Here is a 16234-nt window from a genome sequence, read left to right as displayed (position 1 = left end):
ATATGAAGGAAGTAGTAAATGTAAACACTGCATGAAGTATAGATAATGGGTAAAGATGAGCTGAGAGATGAATCCTGTAAGATTACAGAGAATAAAATTGTGGAATAGAGATTTCTGTATAGAGAAATCTGGGCTTGGTTGAGTAAGAACTGCAATCTGGGGATGTAAACACATCTGTAAAATCAGAGGAGGAAGGAAGGATACTTCTTGTGGAAGGTTATTACGATGCAAAGGAGAGCACAGCTTCTGTGCAACAGCAGAGTGAAACTAAACCTACACTAGTTTTGGTGCACAAGGAGAGATGTCAGAGCACCTTTTTGCAGAACAAGGGGAAATGGTTTTAAGTTGAAGGAGGGAAGATTTAGGTTGAATATCAGAGGGAAGTTCTTCACAGAGAGAGTGGTGAGGTGCTGGAACAGGCTGCCCAGAGAGGCTGTGGATGCCCCGTCCCTGAAGGCATTCAAGGCCAGGTTGTATGGAACCCTGGGCAGCCTGGTCTAGTATTAAACGTGGAGGTTGGTGGCCCTGCCTGTGGTGGGAGGTTGGAGCTTGATGATCCTTGAGGTTCCTTCCAATCCAAGCCGTTCTGTTTCTATGAACTTGGCCAAGAAAAAAAAAAGCTTATTACTAAATGCAGTTGAATTTCTGATTTGTGGTAGAGTTTTTCTGGCTTTTATAGAGAAAATAAAGTGCCAATTTACTTAAGTTCACTCCCCATATCTGTTTTCTTCTTACGTTTATTATCTGCTCAATACATTCAGCAGTGAGGGTGTGGGGATATTAGAGAGACCATGTAATTAGGCCTTCCATAATGAAAGCATTGTTACTCATTTGCTATGATTTTTGATACAGTTAGCGGATGAACAGTTTTGAGTAAAGTTCAGCCGAGTCACATTCTATAGCACTGCTACAGAGCACTGTCAGCAGATTGTATTTATGTTAATAATATGACCATAATTTTATAGGTATTTGTAAACATATACCATGGAGACAAAAGCACACAAATAAGTTAAACTTTTTTTTAATATACTTAAGAAGATCTGTGTGAATGTAAACGTTTGGGAAATTTGTGCAGCAGACTTCACTGTAGGCACTGGCATTTTGACCTTGTAAATAAAAACATGGAGGTTTATAGCATTCACTTGAAATGTAACATTTTTTAAAAATTGTGGAAATTCAGTTACTGTTTCTTAACCTGGCACAAAAAACGTTATAGATTTTTCTGATGGGTTTGTGCACATATCTGACACCATACTGTGTAATTTCACTAGCAAATAAAAGGCTACCTGTTAATTTTTTTTATAGCCAAACAATGAATCTTTTGCAATGTAACCACAATGGATGGAAATAAATAAAATACCAGTTTACATGTCTGCAAGCAATATTTTCTATATATTATTAACAGCATTTGTATGGTTAATGCTTCTAATAAACTATCGAACCCCATTAAAATCTTTGAACGTGGTGAGAGTAAGGTAAAGAAACTGTAAGCAAAAGGCACAAAATACCTGTGTGCATATCCAACTCTTTTGGACTTCCACAGTTCTGTGTTTGCTACGACTGTAGTAGCTTCTTGTTTGCAATGTGTAAGTAGTGTTATGCACAGTTGCTATGGAAGTAATCATATTCTCAGAACTCTTTGAACAGATTTATTAATATTTCACTGTGTTTCAGTGACTCTCATTTGACACAGATTTAAAGCAGCTATAGTCTAAGTAGATTAATAGGTTAATATAGTTTAAGAATTAACATGACAGGTTAATTGAAAACACATTGTAAGATGCCTGTCTGAGGACATCTTTTATTCATTTTGCTGATATAGATTGTTTATTTTGTACAAAGCTCTAAAATAAATAACACAGCACAGTACTGCATTACTAGTACCTCTTTTTTGGTATTAATCTGTGCTTAAGTGCCAAATGTTGATGCTCTTTTGAATGGTTTCTTCCTATTTTTGAGTACTGAAGTGCTATAAATGTGAACTGCCCAACTGATGTCATGACTTATGTTACAATAAGTAAATAACGTACTGATGTGGAACAAAACATTTTCCAAAATAAACCTGAATAAAAATACCAATGACAATATGAAAAATGTAGTGGTGCATGGAATATATCCACCACACAAACAGAAGTTGAGAGACAAATGGGCAGAGAGAAAATATACACAGATTCCACTTAGATATCACTATGGAATTCTTCTGAAGATAATTCTTGGTGACAGTCGGGTAAGAAGATTGTGGTATACTAGTTAGACACTGGATAGTTTCTGCTTGGTTCGGAAGAGCAAGCCACCTGCACGGGTCATGTCATTTTGGTTTTATAATCAACGTAACTCTCAGAGACAGAATTACCATCCAGTAAGTCTCAGTTCACAAAGCATCACAGCTGTAGTCTGTCAACTCTAGAGATACCTACAAGTGCGTTTACTTCTGAATTGATGATGGAATACTGATTAGGCTTCTTGTAGAAACAACTTTGTTGTGATATTTATTTTCCTGATTGATTCTGAAGTAGTGTCAGAGTCCTTAGTTTTCAGTTTATGCTGTCTTTATGGCTGCTTCGATCTGTGTTGTGATTGTTTAATTCTTGATTTTTCCACTGGATGCTTGTTCCATTCATGGGCACTGAAGTTGCTAAACTTTTTGATTGGGAGCAGCAACAACAAAGACATGACTGAAAATTTGGAGGAAAAAAAAGAGTTATTACAAATCTGTCAGCTCTATGCCAACAACATTTTTTATTTTGAAATGAACAGAGGATTCTCGGTGAAGTGAGAATGAGGTGCACATAGGCAAAATTTTTACCGTAGGACTGCAAATGGTTTATAAGTTACACACAGGCCTGGCCTATGCCTCTGATTTAGAAACAACTTTCACAGTAAACATTGCAAAAGTTGGGTGGTTGTTTTTTCCCTCTTGCTCACTGCGCTTCAAACAAAATGTAAGAGAAAAAAAAAAGACTTAGGTCTCTTCTGACATATTAGAAGAAGGCAAAATTGTTTAGGAAAAGGGACGGTATGTTGAGCTCTGTATCATTATTCACCTTTAAGAACAGAAAGTAAACAGAAAGAAGGTTATCACTGGCTGAGGTGTTTTTTTTTCTCACCTAAAGGGGTGAGGAAATATTATTTAGCCTTTCTCCTGTCCTTTTGCAGAAAATAATGCTTAATTCTATGAAGATGGAAGCTTTGCTTTAGGGGAAGAAGAATTAGCTCCTCAGAGGAGCAATGGCAGTAATAGTAGTAAATCCATGACTTCTCTGAACAAAATGGGAAGGAAATGTTGGAGAGGGGTATGGCCAGACTTATGATACATGTATTATCTATCTATGTGCGGGTGGATATGTAAAAGATCTGCAGAGGTAGAATGATAAGCTCAATTATAAAATTGAGAGATTGGCTGAAATAATCATCTTATACTAGAAAGGAAAAGGGAAGCTATAATGTGAAGCTGGAAAGGATCAAATCATATCTGTAAATTAATTAGAATTTTTGGATGGTAGTTTCCTTTGGAAGAGCAAAGGGAAAAAAATGTAACAATATCAGGGATAAGAACATCCCTGTTACTTTTACTTGATGTCAGGTCCACATATGCTATCTTCTCTGCTGTTCCCAAATGAAGTAGGAGACCATGAAAACCAAAGCTGATTTCATATTACCCATGTAGAAATACTTTCCTGACAAATAGGTATTCCCTACTTTGATCATTTATTACATTATTTTCAGCTCTTTGTTTTTCTTTGCAGATAAACAGTCTTCCTTTTTCCTCTCACCACCCTATGACGCTATTTGCTCTCATTTTCTTTCTGTCATTGTGGCCTTGCAGAGGTGTGGCATCACAGTTAGTTTCTCCTTAAAATATGTTTTCCAGTGTAGGAACTGGAAGAATGCAGACAGAAGCCATAATGTTTATTTACTTACCAAGGTCAACTTAAGTGCCTGCTTTGATATAGAAGTCTGAAAACTTCAGGCAGAATTGTTTAACTGCTGTCAGATGTAGTGTCCTACGTCCATGTCTTTTTTGCTCGTCTAGAGCAGCAAATAGGTTATCAAGTAAATTCTATTTAATATACATGTCACATGCATATAAGCAGTACTTTACAAGAGCATGTCTATCTTGCTGATTGTTTACATGTGAAGACTGTGTTAGACTTATTTACTGATTTAGCGATTCAGATAAAGTGGACGGTTTCCTCTTTCAGTTTGATATGTCTGCAATGTGACTTGTCAGCTGGTGATTCAGACAACTTATTCATTCATTTGCATGCCTCTCCTCCTAGCTGAGGAAAAAACAGGTAATAACTGAATGATTTAATACTGTTTATCAACTGGACATAGTATCAGAAAGATCTTACCTGAAAACAATTTTTAAACTTCTTGCTCACAAAATAGAGTGCTATTGGGTTTATACAAGAGTTCATAGTTGCCAGGTTGATGCTGATATAATCCAATGGCAGCAAGAAACTAGACAAAAAAAAAAAAAGCAAAACTTATACATTCTTCATATGCTGTAGAAGCATACTCGTTTTTGTGTTTACAGTCTCTTCCATCACAAAAATGAATTCTTTCTCACCTCTCTTAATCTTATCTTTTACCATGAGATACCTATAATGAACAGCCTCACAGAAGTTTAAAAGAGCCACAGGGAAGAGATTACAATGGCCATCTATATAGTATTTATTGTAATTATGCTACGCCATTAAAACATCCACCTGAAAATGGGTGTGGTTGAAAAATCATAAAATGAAGTAGCATGCACGGTGACATTTCCCACATAATCTTCAAATGCATGACATTATATATTTTTTGAGTATAAGTAACTGATTGATATGGAAAATGAAGTACCTGAGCAGTTCGCATCTGCCGGGATCTCTTTCATTATATACCATTTTCTTCAAAATTCGGCTCAAATGAAGAGGGAACCAGCAAAGAGCAAATATCACTACTAAGCAGAAAACTGTTTTTGCAACTTCTCGACGCTAGAAAATAAGTAAAGATAACTATGAATCAGTGCCTAGTTCATCTACAGAACCTGATCATCACTGAAACTGGCACAGCTGGAGCACACAGAGCATTGTCAGGACATAGTGGTTGTTAGCCTAGCAGTTTCCACCGCTGAGCAGTCCTAAACCTGACAGCTTTCCCAGCCTTTCTTATTCCTCTATGTTGGACTACTTTTCTGACAATCTATCAGATAAACTTTTTTCTTTAAAAACATACATACACTCTAGGAAATTTTTTTCATGTGTGAAGGAAACTGAGATCACTCCTATTTGATAAACCACTTTCAGGTAACCTGTGATGTGAGGTAATTTGTAAACTCAAGGCACCCAAATCAACTGGCAATAACAATTCTATTGTATGATGTATCTAGTCAGGATGTCATATTTTCCATGATATTTTATATTTAGTATGTATCCTGTTACATAAAAGGATACCGCAGAGTATTATAATTTTATTGTTATCCTTGCAGTGTGATCTTGATGTTCTTATGTAGTCGTTCTACAAGTGAAATATTAGTTGTGTCTATATTGCAGCTTAATCTCAATACTTAAGAAAAAATTATACTTAATGGATGTTTTACATGACTTTCATGATTTACTGATGAATTAGTGAATTTTGGATGATGCATACCAGTGTTCTTTGGTACGTGTGGATTCGATAAAGAGAATTAAGTAGGGGTAAGAATACCACTTCTAGAACTGTCATTGTAATGTGATAGGACTAAGCGTTTCAAGGTTGTCATTAAAATACTTAAATGTATGAGCCAGTCTTGTCAGGCACTATTATTCTTTCTTCTTTCTTATAATAGTAGTTTTAATCAAAATAGAAGGAGCGTATCTAGAAACTAATGTGGACAAGAGTGAAGGAAGGAAGAATGTCAAAAAGTGACAAAGGGGGACAAGTATTTGTAAATTGAGGCATAAATTCATCCTCCAGGATCCAGTCCAAGTAGATTGCTGGCACTGCTTATCAAGTTGTGAAAGCTGGAGGGAAGATTCCCCTGAACATACCATTGCCCTTCTAATGGGTAGAGTAGTCTGTATGGCCCTAGGATGGTCTGCATTGCAAGGCCTGGGGTCTGATGAAGGGGAAAAAGTGGAAAATCTGTGAAAGGGAAGAATCCTTCTGGTCTTCCCTGCTCTGAAATGTGGCAGCAGAGAAGGAATCTCTGAGAGGGCTTGCTCAGCTAGGGAGAGAACTGCTCCAGGGTCTCATATTTGTAAATGTGGAATTTGGAAGAAAGTGGAATTTGAAGGGCTGACATTAATATTATACCCTGTTGTCTGACTGCAGAGAGAAAGCTACAGATTGTTTTTTAAATTTCACTTAGGAATGAAACATCAGACAGTGCTGTGAAAACACCATAGTGAGAACTGATGGTTCTGTGAGTGACTTTGTGATCATTTCTTTCTACTGGCCTCCTAGTGCACTTTTCAAAGCAGTGAAGCTACAGCAGTGATAACTGCAACAGTGCAGTAAGACTGAAAAAAATCTCTATTCTAAACCAAGTTATTCTAGAGTCACTTTGCATATGAACCTAAAACTGCATATCAAAGTGTGTCAAAGTAGGGAGGACTCATGTAGTGAATAAAGAGGCAAGAATTTTTTTGTTTTCAAATCTTTGTAGTTACATTTCAAAGCATTTAGCCAGTAGTAATCTGAGATTAAAGAACAGAACACAACCATTGCACTTTCTTAAGAAAAGAAATATACCAATTACTTTCTTGAGCTGCCTTTAGTATCTCCTTATGTTATGGTTTAGTCTCATGTTCCAGGATGGAATGAATACCTTAACATCAGAAATAACCTACATCCTCACTTCCTATTTCTGTAATTTAATGTATTCAAACACGCAGACATTTCTAAGTTAACCCAAAGACAGAAGAATAGTATTTTCAAACATTGGTGGTCCTAATATTTACCTGCTTAAGGTGTTCACTGAGAGCAATTCTCAAGTTGCTGTTCCTTCTGTTTAACATTTCGCAAGTCATTAGTGTATAGAAGATGGCAGTACACGCCAGTGGCATGCAGAAATAGAAACCGAACAGCCACCAATCCTTTGCATCTTTGTAAAACTGTGGATAAAGTAAAGAGAAGAAAAGGTATTTTCATATGATTCAATAGGAAGTACCACAAAGATATGGAAAATGGAAAGTTAGTACATTTGTATGTGTCTATTTGCCAACAACCCTAAATTATGTAAACTTTCTTATCAGTTGGATCTACTTTGGACCAACATCAAAATGTGAACTGTGGCATTGTAAACATTTATTTTACCTCAGTGACAATCTGCTTGTACTCTTGTTGCAATCTGTCTTGTATTGGAAGAAATTAATTTTGATTGTGTTTTCTGAAGATATATACTTATTCAAGAAAAGAAGTTCAGCTCCAACTTCAGTATAATGTACAAGCCAAAATGTAGACACTCAGTCTGAGATAACAAATATCTCTGAATGCCTGTCTCAGGAAATGCCATTTACCTCTGCAGTTTCTGTTCTTTATTCCAAAAAAGGAAAATTCAAAATGCCTTGTAACTTTAGCCACCTTTCTTTATCAGTGAAAGGATTGGTAGTTGGTTTGTTTATACATAGGGCTGATAGGAGCCTCTTCATAGGTGTTTGTCTGATATATGCAAAACTTAGGACTGATGTCTTCTATTGGTACAGTTACTTTTAACTCTTTACGTGCCTTTCATACCATCTGACTTTTGTGACAGGACCCTGAAGGAACTGATAGAGTAGCCATACTTTCCTGTGTAATTTAAATGCTAGTTGTGGTTAAGTTAAAGTTACAAAAGTTAAAGTTAATACATTGCTGCATTATGGAAATAGTATATTTGAAAAAATATTTGAAATTATTATTTTCTGTAGGCAGTGATATTTTCAGGCTAAAGACAATATTGTATCTTAGTTCTTAAACTTCATGCACAGCCAAAATTGTGCAATGAAAAATGTAATTTTAAAGACTTCCTGTCTCTACATTATTAGTCACTAAGATGGATATGTGTAAAAGGGAACCTTCTTTCTCCTAATCTTTCTTCAAGCTTGTTTATTCCTAGCGGATGTGCTCTTGTAACATCATGGTTCCCACACCAAATGTCAAAATGCTAATAACTGGGGATTATACAGATCCTGTTTGAAGAAGACATCTTGTTTACATTTAAAACTGAACAGCACTAAACTTTGAAAGATGAAGGATACAAATGCAATACAAAATACTAGTATTTAATAGTGTCCATTTCTTAATCTACTTTAGTTATACCAGAGTTGATTTACTGAGGAAAAAGGAAATGGCTTTTATTTTTCTCCCTCTAAACCCAATGGAGTTAGCTGCTTACTGAGCTTGCTAGTTTAGAGTATGCTATGGTATCTAGGCCACAGCCCCACCCCAGAGGCATCTTGAACTGTGCTCATTAGCTTGTTTCCTCCTCCTTATTGTAACCTCATCCCTGCATGAGGAGGGGCTGCAGTCTAATGCATAGTTACACGCTCCTCTAGGGCTGCATTTTCCCAACTGGGACCTAAACTTCTGCCAGCAGAAAAGCAGAAAGCAAAATGCCTCATATTTTAAGAGTCTGTTCTGAGGGGAAATCTAATTACCACTCCTCCTGCAAAGAAAAGGATTACAAATACATGGAGCAATTGCCTGCTCTATGGAAAATTCCTATGGGTTAGACTAGAATCATATTGGTCAGGCAACACAGTAAAATGTATACTGTGTGAATCCCCACTACATTTAAAAGGAAAAAGTTTTGTCATTTGTTAACCAGGTTTCATGAGTACTGCATGTCAGTCAATGCATTCACAGTCCTGTTTCACAACCCTGACCAACACACGAATTCTGTACGAAAACCTGACTTTGTGAAGTTACAAATCCTACACAAAAATGTCTGCAAATGATTAATTATGGAATCTGACTTTCTCAAAGCTTACATCAAAGCACAAAACTGGGTTGATTTAAGAGAACTAGACGTTCTTTTGTTTGTCTTGAAAGCCCACATGGAACTAGTTTTCTACAGGAAATGTGCATTTTAAATAAGCTTCCTAGTGCAGTTAGCCTCTAGGGAATCATGGTCTAGCATGAACCTTTCAAGTCCTTCAAGAATAGTTTTAAACTTGAATAAATTCCCCTATTAATAATAAAAGTTAATCATAAACCCTTCCCTAAGCTTAGTAATTGCTTATTTAATATTTGTGTTAGTGAATATATTTAAGGTATTTCCATTTTAATCTCGTTTGTACTTGCTTGCAATACAATAAAACAATGCTCTTTTTGACTGCTGCATTCAACATTTATTCTCAGCTTGAACCTAAATGCTGATTTATATCCTTAAAAATCAAATTGGCATGGAGAGATTTAAATATTTGAATTATTCTGAGCAAATAAAAGATACTAATTCCTGCCAATATACAAAACAAACCAAGCCATTCTACTAACTACAGAAAAATAGTCATTAATGTGCCTATGGGAGACCTCAACTACTGTGCTTTGGAGAAACAGGATGAGAAAACCGTAAAACATTTTTCTCAGGGAATGTAATCAGGAAGTGCTGATTGTCCATCCACAATTGTGAAGAAAAGTTGACTTTAAAAAGTGGACAGACCTACACTTACTGCAGTATGTATTTTGTAAAACATACTTTTAAGTATCTACAAGCCATGTTTTCTGTACAGTTGAGAAATATACTATAAGTTCTGGACAGTTTCACTTCCTTTTCACCTGTATTATTTCCACTAAGGATTTGCTTTTGTTTTCTCTTGCTCTTGTTTCTGACTGCCATCCCTGTAGCCTGTGTAACCCTGCCAAAGTTGATGATATTCCACTGACAAACACAATTCATGCACCCTTTTTATTTTATACATGTCCTCGGCTTCATTTGCCTCACCCTGCTCATTTCTAACCCAAGCCATGTGAGATTACATTGGATCTAGCCCAAGATCTAGTAAAAGTAGAAGTATCAGACATTTGAAAATGGAAAACAGTTTTCTGTTGTGAAAAATTCTGGGTCAGGGAAACTATGGAGTTTCCTTCAAGATCTTGCATTACCTGAAACAAAACAGAACAAATCCTTTTTTTGTTTGGTTTTTTTTTTTTGGTTTTTTTTTTGAAATTAATTTGTGAATGATGGATGGCCCTTCCTTGGGTTCACAGGGAAAAAGATATTTTTTTTTCCTTTTCCTCAGAGTAAGACCAAGCAGAAAATCACTATCCTTCTGTGCTAAAGATAGGTTAACTCTGTAGTGACTGCTCACCTGACTTGCTTGGAACAAGCTAACGTGGGTATTTGCAACTGGAAAAGTTCAGTAGCACAGAGGCTGAGGGTTATGAAATTTGCTAAAGAATCCTTGTGTGTACTCAGGCATTTCTCTTGCTCTTGAGTTGTGGTGCTTAGGTGACAGCTAACAGTGCCACAGATACCTAGGTTGGACGTATGAGTCTGTCAGTTTTGTAACCATAATTTCTGATAAATGAAGTGATTATTCTCTAATTTTGCACAAGTGTTTCAAATAGGAAAAAATAAGTTAGAGCTTCAAAGTGTTATACCTGGAAACACAATAGGGCTGTGACTACACTCTTGATTGTTCTGTAATCAGACCCAAATTGCAGATTTCTTTATTAAGAATCCTTAGCAGGGAATAATGTTGTAAAGTCACATTTGGTACTTTCTAAATGAAAGTAGAGACTGGTACCTGTACATTAAAGTTCTTCTTTGCACCAATACATATTAGAATACATTTTCCACTTTAACAGATTAACAAAGTGTGTCTTAAGTGTCTAATTTATATACAGGGGATTCAAAAAAGAGAGGAAAGGATGTTACTTACCAACATAAATTTATTTGTAGGGTTGAGCATGCAGGTAACATAACTTTCATCCTTGTATCTGAAAGGTACCACGGCAAAACCAATGGCTTCTGGAATAGCCAGTATAAAAGACAGAAGCCAAATGGAGAAAATTTCAATAGCAGTGATCATAGGGATTCCGATTCCCTGAACACGGCTCCAGGAGGCAACTGCTCTATACCTGCAAGAAACAGGGATTAATTTCCAGTCTTAAATTTCTTCCTCAAATTCAAGCATCTTGCTTCAGTTTGATATATAAAGTAAAATCCTAAAGCTTATGTCTTAGCTTTATATTGCTTGTTCTTCTTGCCCGCTCCAAGGAGTCTGCCAGCTGCCAAGCCATCCAGGACACCCAGTAGAGCACAACAGGGATTGGATAGTAGAGAGGTGGATGCAATTGTTAGGCTAAGGCACGTGATTGTATGGCATTCTGCTATATGGACTTGGACTGTGCTTATGGTTACTAATTAAAGTAGGCAAGGTTTGTGAGGACAGGCTGTATTTTATACTAGCTCAAATGATGTAACAGCAGATAAAATTCTTTCTAACTCAGTAGCTATTACAAAAAACGATGAAGCAACTATATTCTTCAGCTATCTCAACTTGTCTAAAGTGGTCAGCTTGGCATGTGGTGAAATACTGTGAAAATACTCTTCATCACATGAAAATGTGTTTATTTATACTATTTAGTGCTAAAAATACTGTTTTTATGAGGCATATTCTATATGGGTCTTAGACTACAACCGAGTTAGATCCTTCTGGCAGTAATCTCAGCCCCTACATTACCTTTTTGATGAGAAAATGAAGAGTGTGGCTAAGAAGCGTGCCCATGCCAGAAGGAGCAATTTTCTCCACAACTTGCCCTAGATACTAAGTTTCTGTTTAAAACAAAACAAACAAACAAAAAAAGACCCCCGTAATTACTGAAACCTGCTTTGCTGTATGAATTCAACTCAAAGCTTGAAACTCAGATAAGTAAGAACTCTAAAAAGTTTCAACTATAGCAAGTGCGCTTACAGCATTTCTCCCTTTTCCTCTTCCCCTTTTTACCTTCCCTGTCCCTCACATGCTGGATTCTTGTTACAGACCGCAGCTTTTCCCCAATTCAGGGAACAGAGCAGGTCTTTCTCTTCTACTTCTCTGCCAGTTTTCAAGGATCTTGTAGGAATTATCAACTCTGATCAAAAGGTCCAAAAATTATTGAGAGAAGACTGATAGGAATGTAATACAGAGTACATACCAGTCCATACATTAAATTTTCAGTAGCAGATTTGATTGTTATTGTTGCATCAAACAAGTTACTTAGCATTTCCAGAAAATTAGCAAAGATAACTTATCTAAAAGTTGTAGAAAGAACAAACATTAGTTTTGTTTTTGTAATAATCTGAAAAGCATTTTTGGAGAGCCTTCTGTCACTGGCAATGTAACAATTTCTGCACTGTGTTTTATTTTCACAAAGTAATAGCACTTTCTCATCTTGAATTACAGTGCTACATGGGCTTCTAGTAGAACTAGTCTTTAGCTGAGGAGAGAAAATTATGATTGCAGGAAGTCAGAGCATTGACATGGGCTCAAGGGTGATGAGGGCTTAAGGAAACGAGTAGCTGTGAACTCTGGATTAAGATGCTTTGTACTGAGAATGTCTGGAGTTTGAATTTCTGAAATGGAAGTGGTGAAGACCTTCTGATGGGATAAAACTGTTGAAGGATGTAGAACCTAGGCTTCTGATGTCAGTAAAAAATTGTTATTAAAGGCAAGCACATCTCTCCTCTAATCAAAACACTCGATTAGAATTGTACACTCACATAAATGGCATTTCTTCTTACTCACTGTATCTCGGGCCTCACCCCCCCCCCCCCCCCCTTTTTTTTTTAATTGTACACATTATCAGGATGAAATGCATGAATTAAATCCCATGTATCCTCTGTGTTAGAAGGAAAAAGATGTAGAAATGAAAGATCAGGCCCTTGTAAAAACTTCAGAAGGCATTATTACAGAACATCACTGGAAAATATTTGGTAAAATGGTTGCAGTAAACAGATTAGAATCCTTGGCTTTGGTAGTTATAGTAATATCATACAGGTGCAGTAGGAACAGCTTCTTAGTGCAACATTTTAATTAAAGGGTATTTATAAAGATTTTGAACATACTAAAGCAAACTAATGTATTGTGGACTTGCAAATTAAAAATGAAAACCTCTAAATGTATTCTTATCTCCTAAAAGATCTCAGGAGGGAGACAATAGTTTATTCGCATAGAGGAAGCTTATGAGAATGGTATTCTGAGAGTACTGAAACAAACTATGCTAGAATAATTGAGAAAATAATTCTCATCATCAGATCTTCTCACATATTTATATTAAAATACAAATTAAATTTGGAATAATTAGTGATCTTTTTGTATTTTATCAAATCTTAACTTTAATTACTAAATGGAATATTCTTTGGAGTATTCACAGAAATACTCGGTATTTGTACTAAGTAAACTCTGGAAATATAGGAGTAAATTTGCAGTTTATTCTTTACTAACTGGCAACCTTGCAACCAGTTCAGTCAGCTACACAAGTGCATGGTACTATCCCATCATCCTTGAATGATGTTCTTAAATATAAGACTGTGGGCTACATATTTTTTTTCCAAATAAGAAATACGTTTTTGTGCTGTGTTGCCTGCACAACTATGTAAATGAATACAAAGAAGTTGTAAATCATGAATCTAATTCTTTCCTTTCTTGCATTTTTTTATACCTGTTCTCCTCAAGTTATGTCTGCTTTGAGCAGAAAATCAGTGTGCACAGCAGCACATTTCATCTTTTTCAGTTCACATTTCAAATAAACATCAAATGAGGAATTACTGGCTGAAAAATGTTATGAATGGTGTCAGCTAAAGGATAAGAAGCTTACTAATTAGATCAGAATTTCCTGAATATGTATTAGTCTGCAATTACTTGGTCTCTGCTCATTGCCGTAAGAGCGATTTGAAAAATAGTGGTAGTAAAATGTTTCAAGTGGGTGTTCTGTAAGTTTTATTATTTGCATAATCTTTGTATAGGCATAAAGATCCCATAATTAGGGATGGGAAAATACTGCAGGGTTTATTTCCCTCACATTTAAAAAATAATAATATAGGATGTCTGCCAAGGAACTGAAATAAATTTAATTCCTCAGTCTAAATCTGTGTTCATTTTTTATCTTTCTTGTTTGTTTCCTTTTTCTTTCCAACCTTGTCTAAAGTGTTCAGCTCTTTTCCAGGTCATTTCTTTTTCCATGTTTAGTGCAGTGGCTTCTTTTTTTGTTTTGTTTTGTTTTCTACTGCTCATGCGTGTGCTGTCAACTTCAGTATATTGTGCCCTTCAGTTGCTCTCTCCCCTCTGTTTCGTCTCTTTTCTTTTCTCCTATTCTTATCTGTTTATTCCAGCTTGCTTTTCATGGATCCTGCAGGCCATCTTGCTACTTGTATTCAAAGATGCACAGTATTTAAGGGCAAGGGATTATTGAATCATGAAGTATCTATACGTAAAACTAAATACTTTGCACTCCTACCTATAACTTGTTTAAAACATGTCTTACAGAGGACATCTTGTCTTGACCTGAGAAAGTTAAAAGCAACACATCTTCATCTTTCCTTTGTGATTTCTTATAGTCAATTCTGTCACGTGTAACTTATTTTCATTTGGTATGTCTGGTTGAAACTTTGATTAATAGGTTTATGTTATATCTTTCTTAGTAAAGCTAAAGAGCTCATGAATAACTGATACATCATCTGTAGTTCAGAGCTTGGACGTAATATTGAAGTGGCTTCTTCAGTGTCATTTCTGAGACCTGTAAGGCCTCTGAATAATTTCTGATGGTTTTTTTTTGTTTTGTTTTTTGTTTTTTTACACCCTCTCCATGATTTCACCCTTCTTTGATAAAGAATAATTCCTGAACTCTAATTAGCCTTTTAGCGTTGGCCTCATTAATGCTGTAAGCTTATGTTTTCAGCTGTGACCTAGATTTGTTTTTGGAACATTTTGGAAGTTTTTTACTGTAGTGGTATGTAACAACAATTGGAAAAGAAAATGTGCTGTAGTCCTTGTGAAATGAAATCAAGGAGCATAAGAAAATTAAATCCTGGCCTGTAACTTTTCCATGGCCAATCATTACTCAAGCCTGCTGTCTTTTGGAGAAAGTGACTTTGTTTCCCTATTTCTTTTGACTGCATTAAAATTAGGTGTTCTAATGACCCACTAGTACAACATATTTGAGTTCTGCAAGTAGTATCAGGCCTTTATAAAAGGAGAAAAGCAATAGAGAAGTCATTCAATACTTGATCAAGTACATGAGAAGTGGTTACTCTCAAGGTTAGTATTTTTATGCCTCTGCTGATACCGATCTATTCCTCTTTGCTGTGAGAGATTACAGCAGTTGCTCATTATAAAGACAGCTCACTGTGTATTGACTGCAATATAAGTTAATAGTAAAAACATAAAATTAGGAGTCATTAGTATATTGTTATTAATCTAGTAACTCTTAATATAATAAGGCTTATACTGCTTTGCTTTGGTATTGCGATCTTGTCTAACACTCACTGGAAGTTGGTCCAGATGAAAGCAACTAAGCTGAGTGTCCTATGAATTTTCTATGCAAAAGAAGCAAGAGTGTCTATTTATGACATGATATCCACATCTTCACTCTTCTTAAAACCATCTTCTCAACAAAATTGTTATGTCTAAGACATAAGCAAAAGTAAAAGTTCAGGAAGGAGAATATCCTTTCTCTTCATCGCAGTCAGGGACTGTTTAGAAATAAAGTCAAACTATCATCATCCTCATGACCCATAGTTTAAAAATGCCTGAGAGGCATCAGAAATAAATGTGAGCTTCCTCTGACGGATAATAACTCTTTGGTGTTTTTTGTCCGCCTCTTGAGACCATGTTTAAGTGGACATTTTTCCCCTTGGGAATGCACAATTAAATTTGAACACACTGTCAGGGCAAGCCATTCTGTGCAAGGGGGAACTAGTAATGAGTAGAGTTTCACAATAGCATGCAGTTAACAAGAAGACCAGTCCCTTTAGGAAAGAACAAACATCTTGTTCTAAATCAAGGCTGTGGTCTACAAATGAGAGTTAGGAAGTCAACAGTTATCAAAGCTATGGAGCTCTGAATTCATTATAGCAACTGACTCCATCTATTTCTATACTGCAGGATGCAATCCTGTACATAGGCACTCAGACTAGCTGTAAATGATACCATTTTCAGGAGCTTTTCTATGGAAAAAAACCCAACAAAATAAAAAAGAACTAGCCCACAGACCAGTAACAGTCCCGCTGTGACAGCTCACAAGTCCATATTTACTCATTTTCTTTATTAAAAGGTATGAAATAGCTGATGTAGAATTTTGTGTT

The 16234-nt window shown here is 36.0% G+C and overlaps 1 protein-coding gene across 1 annotated transcript in view; it reads right to left on the bottom strand.

Moving 5' to 3' along the window:
• Positions 1 to 1005: 1005 nt before the first annotated feature.
• EDNRA (endothelin receptor type A) overlaps positions 1006 to 16234 on the bottom strand; it is a 29516-nt gene continuing 14287 nt past the window's right edge. The window contains exons 4-8 of the mRNA NM_204119.2: positions 10830 to 11028; positions 6927 to 7079; positions 4846 to 4979; positions 4356 to 4464; positions 1006 to 2675 (exon numbers count right to left, since the gene is read on the bottom strand). Of these exons, the coding sequence (NP_989450.1) occupies positions 2535 to 2675; positions 4356 to 4464; positions 4846 to 4979; positions 6927 to 7079; positions 10830 to 11028 (736 nt within the window). The 3' untranslated portion in view covers positions 1006 to 2534. The remainder of the gene's footprint in view (positions 2676 to 4355; positions 4465 to 4845; positions 4980 to 6926; positions 7080 to 10829; positions 11029 to 16234) is intronic.

The sequence above is a fragment of the Gallus gallus genome, chromosome 4 (assembly GCF_016699485.2).
Source record: "Gallus gallus isolate bGalGal1 chromosome 4, bGalGal1.mat.broiler.GRCg7b, whole genome shotgun sequence".
In the NCBI taxonomy this organism is placed as follows: Eukaryota; Metazoa; Chordata; class Aves; order Galliformes; family Phasianidae; genus Gallus; species Gallus gallus.
Note: the sequence above shows the minus strand (reverse complement) of the source record. Positions and strands in the feature narration are given on the sequence as shown.